General features: G+C 45.3%; 1 protein-coding gene across 6 annotated transcripts in view; it reads right to left on the bottom strand.

The window, feature by feature from the left end:
* NAXD (NAD(P)HX dehydratase) overlaps nucleotides 1-2,272 on the bottom strand; it is a 51,266-nt gene extending 48,994 nt beyond the window's left edge. Inside the window, exons 1-2 of one of the 6 annotated variants that reach the window (XM_036401828.1) lie at nucleotides 2,196-2,272; nucleotides 279-859 (exon numbers count right to left, since the gene is read on the bottom strand). In XM_036401828.1, the coding sequence (XP_036257721.1) occupies nucleotides 279-840 (562 nt within the window). In that variant the 5' untranslated portion in view covers nucleotides 841-859; nucleotides 2,196-2,272. The other 5 variants (XM_036402597.2, XM_036401036.2, XM_036404223.2 and 2 more) reach the window with 5 other exon arrangements.
* Between the last annotated feature and the right edge of the window lie 17,382 nt (nucleotides 2,273-19,654).

Raw genomic sequence — 19,654 nt, 5'->3', positions numbered from 1 at the left:
TCCATGGGTTTCCCATTGACAAATACCGATAAAAACTCACTAGGGTCCCTGTCTGCAGCCTCTCCCCCTCCCCGGTATGCAGCACCCCGCTCCCCAGTTCACGGGGACGCGCAAGGTGCAAGAGCGGAGGGAAGCACGGGCGGGTTTCGGAGCGCCAAGGACGGGGCAGGAGGCAGCAGGATAAGGAAAAAGCCACTCAGAAGCGCCGACAGTCGGGCTGCGAGAGCCCGCGGGGTGAGGGGAGGACACCCGGCGCCGGGAGCCCGCAGCGTACTCACCGTCACCCGGCGGCACGGGGATGGCGAAGGACGGGCACTCCACCTTGATGGGGTGGTCGGCGTAGGAAGAGCACTCGCCGGAATCCTCGGTGAAGTTGTCCCGGGGGGACTCCGGCCCGGCGTCCTCGTCCAGCTCGGCGTCCAGCGAGCGGCTGTTGTGCGGCGTGCCCGGCGTGGGCGGCGCGGCCAGCGGCCCCGCGGGCGGCTGGGCGCCGTCGGGCGGCGGGGCCAGCGGCTCGGGGCCGCCGTCGGGGCCCCCCCGGCAGCTGAGGATCCGGTCCATCTCGTCGTAGTACTTGCATATCTTGCGGGCGTGCCCGTTCTTCTTCAGCCCGTCCCGGGCCTGGTAGTACTGCCGCTTGAGGCCCTTGATGCGGATGCGGCACTGCTCGGGGGTGCGCTCGAAGCCCAGCTCGGCCAGGCGGCACGCCACGTCCCGGTACACATGGCTGTTCCGAAAGTTGCCGTCCAGCGCCGACTGCACGTCCGCCTCGCCCCAGATCTCCAGCAGCGCCCGCGTCTCCAGATCCGACCACAGGAAGCCCCGCGTGTTCGTAATCATCCTTGGCCGGCCGGGGTCACTGCAATGGCCGCGCACCGGGGAGAGGGAAGGAGGGAGGGAGGGAGAGAGGGAGGGACGGAGGGGGCGGAGGAGGGCGGCGGGGAGGAGGGAGGGGGTTTAATGCCCGCACGCGGCTCTCCCAGGGGGCGCCTACGCCAGCCCCGGCAGCTGCGGTGCGGCGGGAAGCGGCGGAGAGCCCGGCCCCGGGCCCCGCATCCCGGGCCGCCGCCGCTCGCAGCCCGCACGCACGCGAACAAAACTTTCCAGGCGCCGCTTTGAGCTGCGGGCACCTGCAACAAGAGGGGTAGTGAGGTGGCAAAAAAAAAAAAAAAAAGAAAAAGGAAAAAAGCCTCTTCCCCTTGACTCGCCCCCTCCGAAAACGATGATGATAAATAAAAAAATAAACAAGCAGGCACCCGGCGCGGACCCGCGGTCCTCTCCTCCCCCCCTCTCAGGCAGTCATTCGTGCGCTGTCGCTCCCCCGCCCCGGGCTCCGCTGGGAGCGACAGGACGACGGTGCTGGCTGGACTTGGAGGCTCTGCTCATCACAGTGCGCCTGCCTCCCTCCCTTCCTTCTCCTCCCTCCCTCCCCGCCGCAGTGGAGCGCGATCCCTACACACACACACCCCCCCCCACACACACAGGGCGCTGCAGCTCCGCTCGGCGCCTACCTCACCCCCGCGCATCGCCGTGCCGGGCCGCGCCGCGCCAGCGCGGGCAGCGACATCGCTGCGCCCCGGCCGCCGTGCCACCGAGCCGGGGCGGGCGGGCTCCCCCCGCACCCCGCACCGGCGCACAGACGCGCGGCAGCGCTGCCCCTGCAGGCCGCCACCACAGCCGCGCCGCAGCCGGCGCCGCCCGCAGGCCCGCGGGGAGCCGGCAGCCGCTGCCCTCGGCAGACCCTGCGGCGGTGCCGGGGGTCGGGTCTGCGAGCGTTTCCCCCGCCCCCGGCCGTCCCTCCGCGGAGCAGGTGAGCGGCCCGGCCGGCCCTCGCGGCAGGCGGGGGTGGGCTGCATCGCGCTGGGCCCCGCTGTCGCCCCTTCGCTTTGGTTTCGCTCTCCGGCAGGAGCGTCACACGAGGCCGCCACCGCCTCCCTCCCGCCTCGGCCCAGCCCCCGGCGGGGCTGCCCGGCCCGGCAGCCTTTCCTTCGTGGGGAGCACGCACCGGGCCGACCGCCCGGGGCTCCGGCAGCACCCGGCGCCCACCCGGCCCCGCCTCCCGCCCGGGCCGGCGCTCGGAGGTTTGTACCTTCCTCACGCCGCAGCCAGAGGGCCGCGGCCAGTGCGGCCAGGGCGATGGCAGCGCCCCGTCCCCACATCCTGGCGGGGACAAGGCAGCGCCGCTCCGCTCTTACCTCGGCCCAGCGCGGGGCTCCGCACAGCCGCTGCCCAGCGCGCACAGCTCATCGGCGCGGCTTCCGCCTCCGCTCCGCTCCGCGCCGCCGGGGCCGGGCAGGGCTCCGCGGGCGGGCGCGCCCTCCTGGCACCGCTCCGCGCCTCCCCGCGGGCCGCCCGCGCCGCCGTCCAGCGCTGTGTGTTAGTGCTCGGTTCGGCCCGGGAGGGGAGAGCTTGGAGAGCCTGGCCCGGCCAAAGCCCGGCACTTTGGGGCTGTCTTCCCAGCCCTTTAATTGGCAGCTCTTAAAAACTCCCAGGAATTTAACATTTATTGTTTCACGCTCTTACCATCCCTCACCTCGCCAGGTGTTTCTGAGAAAACTCCTGATTTGCAATTATGATTTGCTTCTAAGGTGGTATTTCTTGCGCAGATACATCATTTTCCCCTATACACAGCAGTTGCCCTATACTCCACTGGTGAGGCCACACCTCAAGTACTGTGTCCAGTTCTAGGCTCCTCAGTCCTGGAGCAAGTCCAGAGAAAGGAAACAAAGCTGGTCTAGAACACTAGTCCTGTGAGGAGCAGGCGTTTTTTAACTCGGAGAAAAGGAGGCTCGGGAGAGACCTTATCACTTTGCAACTACCTGAAAGGAGGCTGTAGTCACATGGGGGTCAGCCTCTTCTCCCAGGTAACCAGTGACAGGACAAGGGGACATGGTCTTACACTGGGCCAGGGGGGTGTACAGGTTGTACATTGGGAGGTTGTACATCAGTAGGAATTTCATCACAGAAAGGGTGCTTAGACTTTGGAATAGGCTGCCCAGGGAGGTGGTGGAACCACTATCCCTGGAGGTGGTTAAGGAAAGACTGGATATGGCACTTAGTGCTGGAGTCCAGTTGACATGTGTGATCCTGTGATTTTATAGCAGCCTTCCAGTATTATTTTCTTTAAAACAAAACAGAGCTGGTGAAACTACCATCTGATGTTCACCTCAGCTCCTATGGCACCTGCTTAATCTACACAATGAATCAAAATGCAGTGTCACCCAGGAGAAACTTCAGATTATATGCATGAGAAATCTGAAACATTATTTTAAAAGCTCTAAACAGCTGTAATTTCTGCTCTAGACTCCTGGGTATTTCAAGAAAGAGTGTTGTTATTAACTCATAAAAGCTTGTAGCCTAACTGGCAGTAAAATGTCAGTGTTTCTATTAATACTTAGAAGGGGTGAAGACAGACAACATTTTCCTTTACTGCCCTTTGTTTGACCAGCTGTGGTCAAATAGACCTGCTGGTGTTACCTGGACCAAACCCAAGCACGAGATATTTATGTCTTTCAACTACAGAAGCGTTGTTTGAAGCAGCCGTGCTGTGTGCAAAGTAGGAGACAGACAACCTGAACTCTTAGTGACCCAGGTTGATCAGTAACCCGTGTTCCGGAGCAGGACCTTGGATACCTGATGACTTCACTGTCAAGTATTAACTTGTTTGTTGAAAAGTTGTTCTTCTATAGGTCCTGGTATCTGGTATGATTTTAAAGCCAATACCAAGTCGGTAAAATTTTCCCTTCATTCATTCAGCACAAGTAATGCTTTTTACCCTCTGATTATCTGAGTGGCAGTGCAAAAGATAGATTAAACAGACAACCACATTTAGTTTGCACATGAATTTTAACCCAGAAAAAAAATAGTTGAACACCGCATTTCATACACTCATGCTTTGATTCCAGCTGGAAGGATAATGAATGTGTAGATTCCCATAACTCCAGCACTGATTTAATGTCTGGAAGAGAGAGGGGGAAAGAATAGTGTGGATGTTTTTTTCATCCCATCAGGTGTCCCTACCAAAGGCATATCTTGTGCCCAACAAAAGACAGGAAGAAAGATATAATTGTAATGTTTTTTGCTGAATTCTCTGGTTTCCTTTGTAGCAGAGGTGGAAGGGAATTCTTCTGATGCTGCAGGCCCCTCAGAAGTTGTTTGTGGAGAACCCAATTCTTAATTTGTGTGTGGAAGAAAACTTAAGGGTGTCTGTGGGCTTCCCCTATGCCACAGTTCTTCACCTTCTTATGCACAGCTTTGTTGTGCACAACAGCTTTGTGTAACCACAGGAGTGTAAAACCTTTGAGCAAAATGTGTTGCCACTCCTCTGACCTTCTCCTGCCCTGTATGTAACTCAAGGTACCTTCTTCTAGTATAGTACTGGCTGCCATCTCCATACCTTGTACAGTGTAAATCCATAACTTCTGGTGCCACCTCTGAGTGCAGCAACAGCAATGCCACTTAACCAGCAGATGAGGCAGGGAAAAAGGGCCTTTAACAGAACTACAGAAGGTAGGAGGTGTATGAGGCAAAAGTTCACACTCCCACCAAAGAGGAAGAGAAAAAGCAGCTGCAAGAGGCACTTATTTCTTCAGGTGTATATTGTGCTTGTCCAGTTTTTTTTTTAATTGAGCTTTCTTTTCTGACAGTCCTGTCACTGTCTCTGCTTGTCTCTCTTACATGAAAGGAGGAATGACCCTGCAGAGTTCCATTTCCTTCTTTGTCAAAATCATTCTGGCTTCATTGCCTGTTGCTAGTCCCTACCACATCCTCAGTGACTTTTCCCTCCTTCCCCAGCTCTTGATCTCAACCTTGAGTTCCAGCATTTTAACCCTTCCCTAGCTGCACTGTCAAGGCAGCATATCCTCCTCATTAGTGGATTAACTCTGTACCTCCCATGCTACACAAAAGAAGAGGCATCAGTAGCCAGCCTGAGAATGTCCTACCACTGTCAAGGTAGACAAGAACTTGTAGGATTGACTTTGTACTGCATGGCAGCAGCCACTGACAGCTGGTGCTTGCTGGGAATAAACAATATGGGGAGGGATGGACTGTAAGCTAGATGTCTCTAAGTGGAGACCCCAAAATAGTGACCATTCAGGACCATCTTTTCTTCTGCAGGTTCCTGAATCTTTGTTGGCTCTTTGCTTCTGATGACTTGGCACCCAGTCAGCACTTCAGTCCTTTCCACCCATTTGGTAACTGTTGTGCAGCCCTGCCTACCAAAGCCATTCCATGGTGAATGTGGACAGCAGGTGTCAATAGCAGAGTTTGCAACATCCTTTGATTGCACTCTCTCCGCTCAAATAATTAACAGCCTGTACTGGAATCACCATTTAATATCATAAATATTACAAACACATCCCTGTCAACATATGCATATTAATAATGGCAATAAGAGGTTTAAGCATACATGTGGAGAAAGGTAATGGAAGAACTCAGAAGTAATAAGTAGCTCTAATTGAAACTTCCCTTAAAATACCATCAAGGATTTCTTTGTTGTTTTAATGTGAATCTGGAAACACCTTTCATTGTGAAAAAGATAAAGGAAGTCTTAATTTCATTTGAATGATTACTTAGCTAAATTGCAGCTGTTAGAATTGATAGTGTAATAGAGAAGGCAAAAATGGTATAGGTATTCTGATAATAAGAGAGACAATCCTGCAGGTGTTAGTAGTGCTATTTAGTGTTTTTAAATTGAGTGGAATGAGCATGTTTTACACCACTAATGTGTTTATCTTAGTACAGAACAAAATGTGGCTATATGGTGTAAATTTTAGTTTACTAATTTGATGTCTCTCTAGGCCACAAAGAAACTAGGAAAACATGAAGCTATAGTAATTATTCCTGTCACTTCAATTTCTGTATTTTTATATTCAAGAGAAAGGATAGCAGCAAGCAATTGACAACAAGCTGTTACAAGAAACCACCAACATGGCTTTGGTTTCCCTATAAAGTTTACTAAACAGGAATGTTGTATGGGCTGAAGAAGGAAAATAATGTTTCTTTCCAAAATGTATATGGAAAGAAACATACCTACACCTGATTACATACTGTGTTAAAAGTTTGTCCCTACAGCTTCTGTGATTATTCATATTCTTACCAGGGCAGTACAGATATTATCACTTCTAGACATAGTCTAATAATGTTTGTGAAGCCCTGTGCTTCACTAGTAATTTTTGTTTTACCCAAAGTGAACACTCTTTCTGCTGAGTGTTAATGGTGAGAAAAAATAAACATGAAGGAAACAATAAAGAGGCTGTTTCTGGTTTGTACTCTCCTTAGAGCAGGCAATAAGAATGATCTATGTAGTGCAATAGTAGTGGAGAAGGTTTTTTGGACTCACCCAAATCCTTCAAACAAGTTCCTGATATCTAGTGCAAACAATTATGTAAAACCTCTTAAGCAACAATCAAAATGTTAAAACAAATGACCTCTTTTCCAATAGGGAATAATGAGACTCTCAGAAAGTTGATACTGGGCAGTTACACAGTTTTTTTAAAAAACTGCTTTATCTTGTTCTTTGGTGGCAGAAGGTGACATTTGCCAAATCCATTAATTTACACAATTTAGAAGACTGATATTATTATGAAGTATACCATTTATATAAGTTTTTTATTGTTCAGTAATGTCATTTAGACATTATTTAACTTGTGTTGTAGCTGAGCCTGAAGGCTTTGCCTGGGCATTGTCTTACCCATTGTACATATACAAATGTCAGCCCCTTGCTCAAAACAGTTTTATGTGCATTTAAGAGTGAGTGATACAGCTCAGTTCAGTCTTGGAAAATCATGGTGGATATTGAACGTGACTGCTGGAGGAAGGCTACATGCTGTATTCACAAAGGGATTTAAACACTGAAAGGTTCCTCTTTCAGGTACCTCACTTCCCTGGGTTTTTTTCCCCCTGTAAAGTGTTGCTAGTTATCTCATTGATCCAGCATATGAACTTTAGCAGTTGTGTCCCCAGGTTTCTCTGAAGAGACTGTAGTTGCTTTCCCTGCAGCCCCTAAGCCTTGCATTTGTAGTCAGGCTCAGACTGCTGTAATGCCACGGGTGATGTCTGCCTCCAGTTGCTTCTGGAGTTGTGCATAATCTTTTTGCCCACAGGAAAAAGCTGTAGTTCTCTTTCCTCCCTGTTCCTATTACATATTCCTGAGCTCTCATATATAGAAAATATATTCTAATCCTTAATATGCCTGCACTTTACAGGTGTTAGAATTAAACACACGTACCCTGGTTTTGGTTACAGCATCTTCTACTTCAAAGTCAGCATATATGCATGTACATTATCACTTCCTGTGATTGCCACAGCTCTGTAAGTGTATGGACAGCAACAATTCATTTTCTCCATGCCAAGGCCAGCTCTGCAAGTTCTATTGGGATAATTAATCCCATTGTGGGAGGAGAAGGTCATGTAAAAATAAAAGCTAAAATAGGGTAAGAGGTTGTATATAACTATGTCGTTACAAAGATGACACATCCAAATGATAATTTTCCTTGCTGTATGGGAATAGCTATCCCAGGATAAAGCACCTTTATACAAATACAGCTATAGACTTGACATGTCAGAAGTTGAGACAGCAGGGAAATTGCATTGCTTTAGTTCATCACAATAATTAAAATAGGACCTATTTATTTTGTGACCATCCCCAAATAACGTAGAGCAATATAAATTACTTCATTTGGCAAATGGTTTTCTATAAAGAAGCTTATTCTTTTGTGTGAAGTAAACTTTTCAATCCCCCCCACTTCCATTTTCTATCCTTCATTGCTCTTAACACCCTTCCTGAAGGGCACACCACATCAGTGAATCCAGTTCTCCTACTAGCACATCTTCATGAAGAGTGGTTAATGAAGGAGCAGTAAAGATCAGAAGGGTTGGAAAGGAGAGCCTTGATGGGTGGCTCTCCAGGACTAGGTCTGCCAATGTCTTGTGTCAGGAAAGAGGATGTGTGGCCAGGGAGGAAGGGAGGCAGGTATCCCTTCTGCCCTGAGCTCTTGCTGTTACCTCCAGGTTCACACCAAGAGTTCAGACAGCCATGCCAGAGTCACCACTCTGTACCAACCCACCCCTCCTGCTCTCTCCCACTGTCTTCCAATGTCTTCCATCAAACCCAAGTCTTGCTGACAGATTAAAGTAGGACTAAACTCTACAGTCAGGGGAAAGTCTTACTGCCCTAAAGGCATCCTGCTGGTGCTCCCTAGCTCCAGGCCTTTCCCTCCATGCCTGTCTGCTCTCAGCCCCTTCCCTTGCCAGCCCTACTGTGGCTCAGCACTCGGTGTCAGCTGGCCCCAGCCTTCCCATGCCAGGCCCTGAGGCTGTCCCCAGTGACCTTCTGCTCCCATTCTCTCTGGGCAAGAAGAAGCAGCTCCTGCTGCTGGCAGTCAGGCAGACACAGCCTGCACTTCCTCAAAATCCACCCAGGCACCATCCTAATGGATGGAAGGAGGTGTCTGTGGCGAAACCTGGACACCTTAGCAAGGAATAACCATGCCAAGCCCTGGTGCTGTGGTGGGGGAGACTGTGACAGAATGATAACTGGAGTGTCTTTGGTGGCCAAACCTCAGCAGGGCATGCAGAGCTCCAGTGAAGGTGCAATATCATTGTGCATCATCTTCAGCCTGCAGTGTTGGCTGATCTCCCATCACACTAACCCACCCCTTCAGCACCCTGCAGAGAGAGGGGGTACCCCCTCTTCAGCTACCTCCACTCTGCAAATGATTCCAGGACATTGCTCTTACCTTGTCCATTCTTTAGTGATACATTCCACTCCCTCAGGCTAGCACCTCTAACATTTTATCCCTACTCTTCCCATTATTTTCCCTTGAATACCTCCTTGTCCCACTGTAGAGCCCACTTGGATCCCTGCTGTTTTCTTTTGTGAAGTGGATGCCAGCACTCTGCTGAATGTGAGGAAAAGGCACCACAGCTGGACACTGAGCCTCCCACACCTTGACCAGAGTGCTGAGCATTCCCAAACAATACTGCACATGTCACAGGTGAGCAGTTTCTGCAACTGGTAACAACAGAGCACCAAATCTGTAACGTGCCTTCAGTCCAGTTGTCAGCTGGTGAGTTATGTGCTGTAAAAAAGCTTTTTAAGACACTGTCTTCTGAGTGGCCATGAAGGCTTTGTCCCATTATATGGAAACCAGATTATTGCTGAACTTATTTGTTCCATTCATAGGGAGTAATAAAATACACAGTTTGCTCAGTAAAAACTCCATCTGGTCTCTGAGATATATTGGCATGGCAAGCATCCACCTTCCATTGCTGTCATTTGCAGTCCCCATCCAGCCACTTATCAGTTCATCTGTCACAAGAAGCAGAAAGATTTCCTTTGCATAGACAAAAAGTCACCTCCCTGAGGCTTCTAGTAACTTTTCCTGCCTCTATTCTGGCAACTGGAGTGGCACAGTTTAAGGCTGTAACAGCCTAAAAAGGATTCATCAGACTGCCCCTTCTGCTCAGGCATTCAGAATTGTCTCTGTACAAGGAAACTGTATGGGGAGGAAAAGCATTGGGAATTGAAAATTAATCACTCTTGTTTTTTTTTCCTGTAAGAGCTCTTTTGTAATGCTTTAGAGCAGACAGGAGTTAGCTGGTTAGGAAAATCAGCAAACTGAATGCCTTCTTTTGAGATAAAATGTGATTCATTTGCAGCTGTGCAGACACAGTCTTAATCCACCCCATGTTTATCAGGTTCAAAATCACTTTTATCAAATTCACCAGAGAAAAAGAAGTGCTGCAGGTTTGAGCTTAACTATCCTTCTGATACCTGTAGGTCAAGGTTGAGACCTCAGGTCTTTCCTTTCATAGAGGGGGACTGACTTCCCTCCCTCTTGGTCTAAGTTTACTGAACTTTCTGGCCTGTTACAGTTCATTGTGATTACAAAAGTGACTCAGTTACTTTTCAAAAGTGTCACATTATTTCAAGACAAAAATATTACTGAGTAGTATGAAGACCTGTTTGTCAGGTTTAACTGATGCTTGGGGTTATTAGTTTTTATGTTGTGTGTTTCTGAATTTTTCTTGCTCAGACATGCCCTGCCAGTGTGCTCTTCTCCCTCCCAGCTTTTTGCCCTGTTGAGCTAAAATCCATTATCATGTTGCTTGAGGGCATTAGGCTTCCCAGTCTTGTTCAGTTGTAAGATTATTCTTAACTACTCTTTTAGGATCTCAGAAGGACACCTATTGATCCATTAACCTATGAACATTTAATGTGTGGGGGTCTGGAGATAAAATTTTTGCTTTTTCTGGGCTTTCAAAGTCTCATATCTTTTTGTAAAAGCAACTCTTATACCATTCAGTGTGAGTAAAAAGGTTCAGAACTGGAGGTCAGAGTGACAGACAACAAAGTTGACCTAATTGTGGAGGTGTGTGAGGACTGTTTCAGAGCAGTGGGAAAAAACGGGAATAAAGGAGGTCAAAGAGTTCCAGAAGATGCTTCTGACTGAGTATTTTTGCCAGGTCCTGAGCTGTAATGGGAAATATGGAGTGTAATTCATCTCCAGATTGCAGACATCTAAATTTAGGTATTAAATATAGGTGACTGCCTGTGAGCCACATATCTCAAGTTCCATTTCAAGCAATGGAGATCATGTCCTTAGAGTTACTGGGGCCTGGAGAACTACTGAGCTCATCCTAAATTAGTCTCCTATCAGGCCAGTCTGCCAAAGAGCCAGTCATGCTGCTGCTAAGATACTTCTTAAACTTTGACAAGTCTATTTTGCACATCCCAAGATGCCCAGGGTTCCCCAAAGACAGAATAATCACACACATCTCTCTGGTAACCGTGTTGGCAGGGGAAACTATGATTGTGTTTGCCCAGCCAGAAACACACCAGATGGCTGGAGCAACTGAGTGTAATGCATCCTTTGGGGCAAACCTCCTTGAATTTCCCAAAACCTGCCTGTATACTTGCTCATTATACATGACAGACACAAGAAGGGTGTAAACATGGCATCAAGTGCTCCTGGGCAGCCACAGAGTCAGTTCACAGCCTCTCTGCCAGGCCTTCTTACTACCATGGCCATAGTCTCATCTGTGGGGCTATGGACAGGAGCTGTAAGGCTCTTTGGTAAGAGTGGCTGGATATCTCTGCAGTAAGCACTATCAACTGCTAAGACATGGCAGGATGACCCTGGCACTGTATACACATGGATTATATATGGAACATATAGGGAAGGCTAAAACAAAATTTTATAGCTCCAGCACTAACATCGGTAGCTCACTTGTTTGCAAGAGAAAGGGCATGCTCATCATGTATTTCTCTTTCAGCTTACCCTCGACTCAAAAAGGTTAAAAAAAAAAAAAAGAAAAAGCCCAAACACACCCACAATGGCATGATCAGAGCTTATTTTTATCTCTTTGTAGAGTTCACTTACAAGGTTACAAATCTTTTTGGTATATTGCACAAGAATTACAAGAATTCAACTACTAATGAATTTTCACCATAGAACATGAGTACTGAACATTTCTGGGAACATGGTATGTTCATACTGTTCAACATAAAATGTGTGAACACACAAATACTTAACAGAATATATTAAGAATATATGCCATCAATTAATATAGGAGGATATATAAGTAATTGACTTGTACTTGGTGAGAAGATCCTTGGTCCCTCACTGCTCATTGCACATTCCCTTCACAAGGCATTTGTGGTACACATCTGCCTTGAAAACATCACCAGCTTTGTCTGTGCCACTGTTTTTACACGGTCTTGCCCTTTCTTGCTGTTGTTAGGCTTCTGTTTGCAACTAAAGGCTGCTACTTCCATCTGCTGTGGGCAAAAATGTGCTTCTGAAAGACTCTCACTGTCCCTTGGCAGCGTGCCATGGAAATGTTTCTCCACAAAAACAGTAGCTGTCAGCGCTGGATTTTAGGGACTGAGAGGTCATCTTGAATACTTTACAGTGTATCTTTTCATAAATTATTACTAGGTTTGGGCAGAATTTTCTGGGCCTGGACTTCTGAGCCTCTTACACTTTCGAGGTGAGCAAAGTGACTGATGTACAGCTGACTGTTCATGCAAACAGAGCAGCCTGACAAGCTGCAGTCCTGTGAATCTGCTTACTTTTCTAACTTTCAAGAGATCTTGAAAGAGAAGTGTTTCATCTTTTGTAACCCATACTTCTCACTGTACTACTCGACAAAATATTTCTTCCCTCCAATACCCTTTGTAATTATTATTGACAGCACAATTCTCCTGATTTTTCATCAGATTTATAACCTGAGACAACACTTGAGTGGGCACAAACAAGCAGACAGGAAAATAGAGATCTTTGAGAAGTCATGGATGGTCAGCATGGGGAGGACAGTACTTCCAGCACACCTGGAGCATAAGAGTTTCAAGGTTTTTGCTGGAAAGCTTTGAAAAGCACAGCACATTCACTCCATAAGTGCTTGTGGCATTCTTCACTCATAATGTGATGGCTGAAGGAGGAAGTGCCAAAGGGATGCGCTGAGAAATGTAACAGGTGGCCAGTTATTGGCTGGAATCAGCATCTTTATGGAGAGTGAGGGATAACAACACAGTGCAAACATGCTAAAGGAGTTCTTGAAAATGAAGACAAGGATGTGTTTGATGGGCAAGAAAAAAGAGCAGAGAATAAATGTGTGGAGTTCAAAGACAAACTGATGGAAAAGACCTGAAAGAAACAAACAGAAGGCAGGAGCTGTTACATAATGTGGTAAGATTTAACTCAGCAAGTCTCTAAGCTGCTGGCTATAGAAGAAAGAAAGGAACCCTTTCTCTGTTTCTCAGGTTTTGCTCATCTCTGGCTCTCCACAGGTGATTTCAAGGAGTGCAAGGTAAGGTTAATATAAAGGAGAAGTCTTGCAAGTTAGGAATGGTTAGGAATTTGCACTGTCAAATATTATGGAAATTTTGCACAGAAAAGTAATGGTCTCTACATTATTTTCTCTAAATATATCTTTCTAAATTTCTCTACATTTTCTCACCTAATGACCAGCAGTACAGTAGGTGTTCAGGCACCATGTTTTTGTTACCAGGACAAATAGGAGAATAAAGAATGTATATAGGGTGTGGAACTCAGCACCAGAAACTTATCTGTATTAGTAACAAATGTCTTAGTCTTAGTTAGCTTGCTAGAGAAAAACTGTGACATCTGACACTGGTATCCAAATAAAACATACCATCTGGCACTGGTATCCAAATAAACCCAATTCATGCACAATCCACATCATATTATTTGTATGATACAGAAATCTCTTAAATGTGCTGAATTTTCCCTCCAACCCCTCAGCGCCTTTTGTGCTATAACATGTTACCCCCAGAGCTTCTCTGCCATCAGAGCCAGTCACCATCTCTCAGCATTTTCCCCCTTAATATAAAATGAAAGAAGTTTTGAAGCAAAAATTTAAATGCTGAAATTCTCTTCACCTAACTCTTATTATTTAAAATTTAGCCTAATAATCTAAAAGTCAGTCTACTGATTCAGTTCAGGGTGAATAAATTGAGAATGGTTAATTTGATTTCTTAAAAATAAGTATGTGCTTACCTTTGCAAAGATATTTTAAGCTCTTTAATGTACAACTTCAATTGTTTTTCTTGACCTTGATATCAAAACCATGGTTCAGGACACTAGAGGGAAAATCCTGTATTCATAGTCATTGATTGCCCACATGAGGGGAACTGGCAGAGGACATCACTTTCTTTCTCAGGTATCTGGGCCTTCTTTCTCAGGTATCAGGTATCTCCCACTCCTTTCTCAGGTATCTGGGCCTTCCTTGGGTGGAAAACATGTCCAGGGAAGGAAAAGCAGCACAAACACCTGGCTTTTCCACCCAAGTCAGGCTGGAGTCAGAGTGGGTATCTACTGACATAGTAGATGTTTGATCTGTGACATATATTGTACCAAATAATCTCTCTCTCTTTTTGTTATGTGGGAGTGGTGACATTTTTTGAGCTGTCAGACACAGTATGAAAATCTGAAACTCCTTTACAAAACAGGTCAAAAAACCCAGGATAAGGAAGGCTGTATTCAAAGATCTTTAGCAGCCATTTCTGTCTCTTTCCTGTATTTTTTATACTAATATTTTGAAATTTTATGATGTTGTTTTCATATATTTTTCCTGTGTTTATTGCTGGAGAATATGAATATATTATTATTGAGCTGTTTAGGCGTCCATGGCCACTCTTGTAATGATTCTTCTCATTTTTAGTAGTCATTAATACTTTTGTTTAAGGAAAAAATAAAAGAAGCATAGATAGAATAATTTGTATACATAGCAAGCTTCAGAAAAGCTGTTTGTGTTTCTGAGCTCTCAGATTTAATTCTGTCTGTCCCTTTAATGTCAACTGAACACTTAATACTGATGAGAAGACAGCTGGCTGCTCAGACATGGATGTACAACATCTGTTGGCTGCTGTATGAGCACGAGACTTGGAACAGCTTCCATTCACTGTGCACCTGACTTTTTTGAAAATGATCCAGTTTTTGTGTTTGTGAACTGATTTGATGCCTTTATTCATCACAGAGCATCTCTCATCCCTTCTTTATCCATCCTTGACTGTGTGCCACACCATCTGAAAATCAAAGATTGAATTGGAAGGATGACACTTGTTTTTCTAGCTTTTACACAGTTCATCCAATATTTTCTTTCTTTAAAACAAAAGTAAATGAGTTTTGGAGCGTCTGCTAGTCCGTGTGACTCTTTGTCTCCCTTGCCACAGGTGGCAGAAGTAAGAAAATTAAACCCCCAAATGCTCACAAGCTTAGAGCTAGGAGCAAGGGGATGATAAAGAATCCACGTAGGGATGGAGAGTCTCTGCTTCTGCAGCACCTGAACTGTGGTCTCATTTCTTTGATGAAGAAACAGGTAAAGCTTGTGACTGGGAAGAGTGCCTGAGAGATTAGTTAAATCAGCAGTGTTGGAATCCATTGCAATAAAAAATTTAAAGAACTTCTGGGTCCCTGAATGTAGCTGGGTAATCCTCCAGCAAGGAGAACTCTTTTTGGGGCTGTAACCTGCACTCAGGATGCTGCCCATGCTGCTGGCAGCTTCCAGCAGAGTATCACAAGGTGTGTTGCAAATGCTGAATATGTACATTTGCAGATGATGGCTTTCTAACTCTGAAAATGCTTTCTTTCCAGCACACAACACATGCATGTAATTCCATGCCACTGTGAATGTGTCCATACAGTTTGCTAAAATCATCCTTTATGTTATGGGGAGATGGGAACTTTATTTGCCATCAACACAAAAGTAAGAGGGATGCATGTCATTGCTTCTTTCCACTTCACCTAAGGCACCTTCTCAGGGCAGGAGCTGCACAGACATACACACCTGTGTAATCTCCATACACACCTGTGTGATCTCAAGTGCAAACTGATTTTCAGGGTGGGGTGGGGAGGTGTTGATATACTCAGTCTTAAGCAAAGGGCTTGTAGACCCAGAGCTGGGAAGGTAAGTTCTCCTGGGACATACATTCCTAAGCAGCTGGGTGTAGATATTGTCAACAGCATGACATCCAAAATTCCTGTAACTGTGTTTGCTGCTACCTTACTTGAGTGTGTTGGTCATTGTTACTGGCTGCAGATGGTGCTTCATGAATGCCTCCACACGTGTTCTGGGCTGAAGTTATCTCACTTGAGTGAGGGTGAGGGGAGCTTACTGGGATAGGTACTAGGTGTTATCCAGGGTCCAGCATAGCCAGGACTTTGGGTTTTGCCCAGAACCTGTAGGTATCATTGCTATAGAAATAATCCTTTTTGCCTACTTTGTCAAGATATGAGAGGATTTAGGCTATAAGCATTTCAACAGGTGCCTGCTCCTTCCCTTTGACAGGGGAAACAAGATTTCTTCCTTTAGCTGGTCTACTGCAGTCCATAGGTCAGGATAGCCAACCCACTCCATCTACTTTTTAGCTACAATAAACTCTGAACTGGAACCCCTAAAGTGTGTGCTTGATTATGCTGGTACACTTCTGGGTGTGTGTGGATGGATTTGAAATTTTTTTTGTGCCTGTTGTGACTTTGTTAGGTCCCTTCTAAACAAATCTGAGGAAATATGGGCACACCAATTTCCATTTTTTATCATAGACAGAATCAGATGTGAGCTTATGCCAGTGGTTGTGACAAGGCTAGAGTCTGCATGTGAAGATATCCAAATCCTCTTGACATGTGTTCTCTATGAAGTCTGAAAGGTAAGGGTAGAACCCATTTGCTTTAATTTAGGTGTTTGAAGGTGATGTATTTAGCCTTAGATTACATTATAGGCTCTTTTCATAAGCAACAAACAGGGAAATGTACACTCAAAGCTGATATGTGTCATCCTAAAATGAATGCCTGTGAGAAGTTAGGCAAGTACAAGGGGCAATTCCTGTTTCCTTCCATCACACTTGAAGAGAGCATGGGGTACTAGCTCTGGCTGCTGTGGATGACTGTGGATTGGTGGCAATATTTCAGTGCTTATGGAACCTGGCCATAGAATCCCTCTTCAAAGATGACAGAAGTAGAACTATGATGGCTCCCTCACAACTACTACTAAGAATAAGAGCCAGCAGACCTGGGATGACAGACATTTGCAGTGACCATCTGGACTGGATGGCTCTCCTCCAGAAGGGATGAGGAGTGGAACAGCTGACCTGCTAATAAATATCTACAAGTGTTCATCTCACATTTATTATGCCACACTGAGATGAAACCCTAACCCTGACTCTAACTAACCCTGGGAGTGCCAATTAAGGTATAGATATTTTATTTTTCCATTATCCTGAAGAACAGAAATACTGCTAGCACTGAACTCATGCTAGAGGAATTCCAAAGAAGTCCCAACCGGAATAGTAATCAACAAACTCATTGAGAATAACAAAATAATAAGGGGCTTACACCTTAAGAGCAGTTTTCATGAAGAGAAATTCTGACTACTTTTGTGTCCTTTTTTTTTTTTGGTAGCAAATTTATAAAGGGAGAAAGAAAAGGAGGCAGATAATTTACTGGCTGAACTTTCACACAATAAGCAGTAAAAGAAACTTCAAAACCACATGATTGCAGGAGCTGTTCTGTCATTAATCAAACTTGCAAGAGAAAGGACTCAAAGGGTAATAAAATCAGTTTGAAATTAGGTTAAATTTGAATTGTTCAAGTAACCACTACACATAAAATTTGCTTGTGTGCTATCATCAGAGTTAAAAACAGAATTAGCCAATTATTATAAGAAGCTGTATAATTACTTAGCAAACTGTTATGGATCTAAAAAATTATTCAGAGTCTAGCACTTACTTTCATCAAACTTCATTTTATTAATCTGTGCCACGAAACCTTCCTACAATATTAATTTATGCAAGAATCTCATGGAGTGAAGAAGGATTCCATTTCTTCATACAAATCCCTGGAATTTGCTAGGTTTCAGGTTCTGCATTTTTTGGTGTCCATGGGGTAGGATGGGAGTGCAGCTGGTTGCAGCTGCTCATGCTTTATACCTCTGGACACCTTAGGGCCTGGCTGTGAGCCGAGAGCGTGCCATCACGGATATGTTGTCTCAAACATTTGGCCAGAGGCGTGCAAAATAGAAACCCTAATGCCACAACAGTTGCACTGACCAGGTGTCCTCAGAGGTTGGCTGGGGACAGAGACGCTTCTTTTTACACTTTCTAGGAAGCATCCGGATGCTACTGAGTGAGCTAGGAAAGAGAATCTGTTCTTCATTCCTTGGAAAGCTGAAGTAGTGTGGAAGAAAAGCTTTGGGTTTTCCAGAATGCATTCCTAAAATGGTTTGGTGAAGAAGAAGCGTGTTTGACCAGGGAAAGGGGCAATGCAGTTTCACGTTTTTGGAGGAGTGGGGTGAGTGGTGGAGCTCCTGCTCTGTGGAAATTACCCAAGGTTGTTCTTTGATGCCTTCTGTGCTTTGTGACACCACCAAGTTGTCACACAATGGGAGCCACAGGGTCTGTCTCTGGTAATGTTACCACAACCTGTGGAGCTAGTTTTATTTATCTGCCCTTTCCTTCCCAACTGCCTACTGGAATTGAGTGGAGAAGGTCTCGGAGGGGATCAGCTTCTGACAGAAACATTTCCTTGTCTACAAGGATGAGAAAAATGGGTGTAACTCAGTCTGATACTTTCTTAATCTCATTGGAGTCCTGCTGAAGACAGAGTCTTGACCTTACCTGTTCTTTTTGCACACTCCTGTCCTTCAGCCCTTGGAAACACAGAGGCTTTCTGTATAAGAATCTTTTGTGTAGCTGAGGGAGCAGTGGCTTAACCAAGTGATCTGCTCCAGAACCACAGTCAGCATCATTGACACATCCATTAAAGCCTGAAAAGTGCATGCAAATAAAATTTGTGAAATATCATATGGTCATTAGCCTGTATGCAGTGCCTCTTAGATTGTCAAATAAACTGTTGAAGACTAGAGCTTTGTTATTCTCTTTATTGTTGGCATAAACCAAGGGATGGGATAGTGAGGAAATATAAAAGTCACTTCTAAACTTTTGGCCAGGATGTCATACTACCAACAAACTATTGAAGACTTTGCAACATCCCCTTTTTTTTTTAATACCTTCATGTGGGGTGAGGGTCTGTAGTGATGCAGAGTCCCCAGGCAGGTGGAAAGCAGAGCTGCTTTATTGCAAAAACCAGGCCTTTTAAAGCAGTTAGCCCATTATCAGCTATATAGTTTTAAATCATAACAAACATAGTTCAACCAACCACCATACACCATGATGTGAACACACAAGGGTTACATAACTTGTTTTTCTACCCCTAATTCAGCTGAGTCTCTTTCCCACAGTCCTTTTCTGCTTAGCCAAGGTAGCAGGCCTGAGCCATGATTGTACAAGGCCTTCTCTTGGTAAGGTTTTACCTATATGCAACACCTTCAGATTAAAATGCCAATGGAATTAATCAAAATTAGGAGTGTTCAGCAGAGCAGGAAAGACTGCAGAGTGCTGCTGCTGCAAAAATTAATAGAGACATTCTGGAACCCTGGCTCCATCGCATGACTGAGTCCGTAACCTCAGCTATCAAAAGTTCATTATATATGTAGCTTTGGGGGATTTAACAAACCGTTTCAAAGATTGGAGATTATAAGAAAAATGAAAAATAAATATGTTCATTACAGTATCATTACTTGATTTTGCCTTCAGAAACTGGCACGTACAGTTTGGCTGAACAGACATGGAACAATTTATTTTGATCAGTATGAAATACAATGCATTTTACCCTGCTCCTCTTACTCTTTCCATGGCTCAGGTTGCACAGAGTTTGATTAATGTGCATGCTTTACACAGGGTAATTTTTACTTTTATATCCCCTCTCATAGTCATATAAAAAGGCAGTATCTACCCTGGATAAGATCTCCCTCGTGTTAGAGAAAACACACACACATGCATTTTTTTCTTTCCTTGAATTTTTGTTCTATGGTTTTGAAGGAAATAACTTTCAAGCTCATATTTTTTGTTCTTTAGTGAATATAGTATTGGGCTAGGAAGAGAGCAAACCTAGAAATGAGTAATCAGAGTCTTCAATAGAATACCACCCTGACAGCTACAAGCTTGGTCTTATGGGATGCACTTTAATATAGTTCTACAACTAGTAATTGAAGGCAACAAATATCTTTTTGGCCCTACCAAGACCATTTGATGTACTAATCTAGTTTTAGGTATCCAAGTAAAATCTGCTGC

This window comes from Molothrus ater, chromosome 2, assembly GCF_012460135.2.
Source record: "Molothrus ater isolate BHLD 08-10-18 breed brown headed cowbird chromosome 2, BPBGC_Mater_1.1, whole genome shotgun sequence".
NCBI lineage: Eukaryota > Metazoa > Chordata > Aves > Passeriformes > Icteridae > Molothrus > Molothrus ater.
This window is presented reverse-complemented; position numbering and strand designations above follow the sequence as displayed.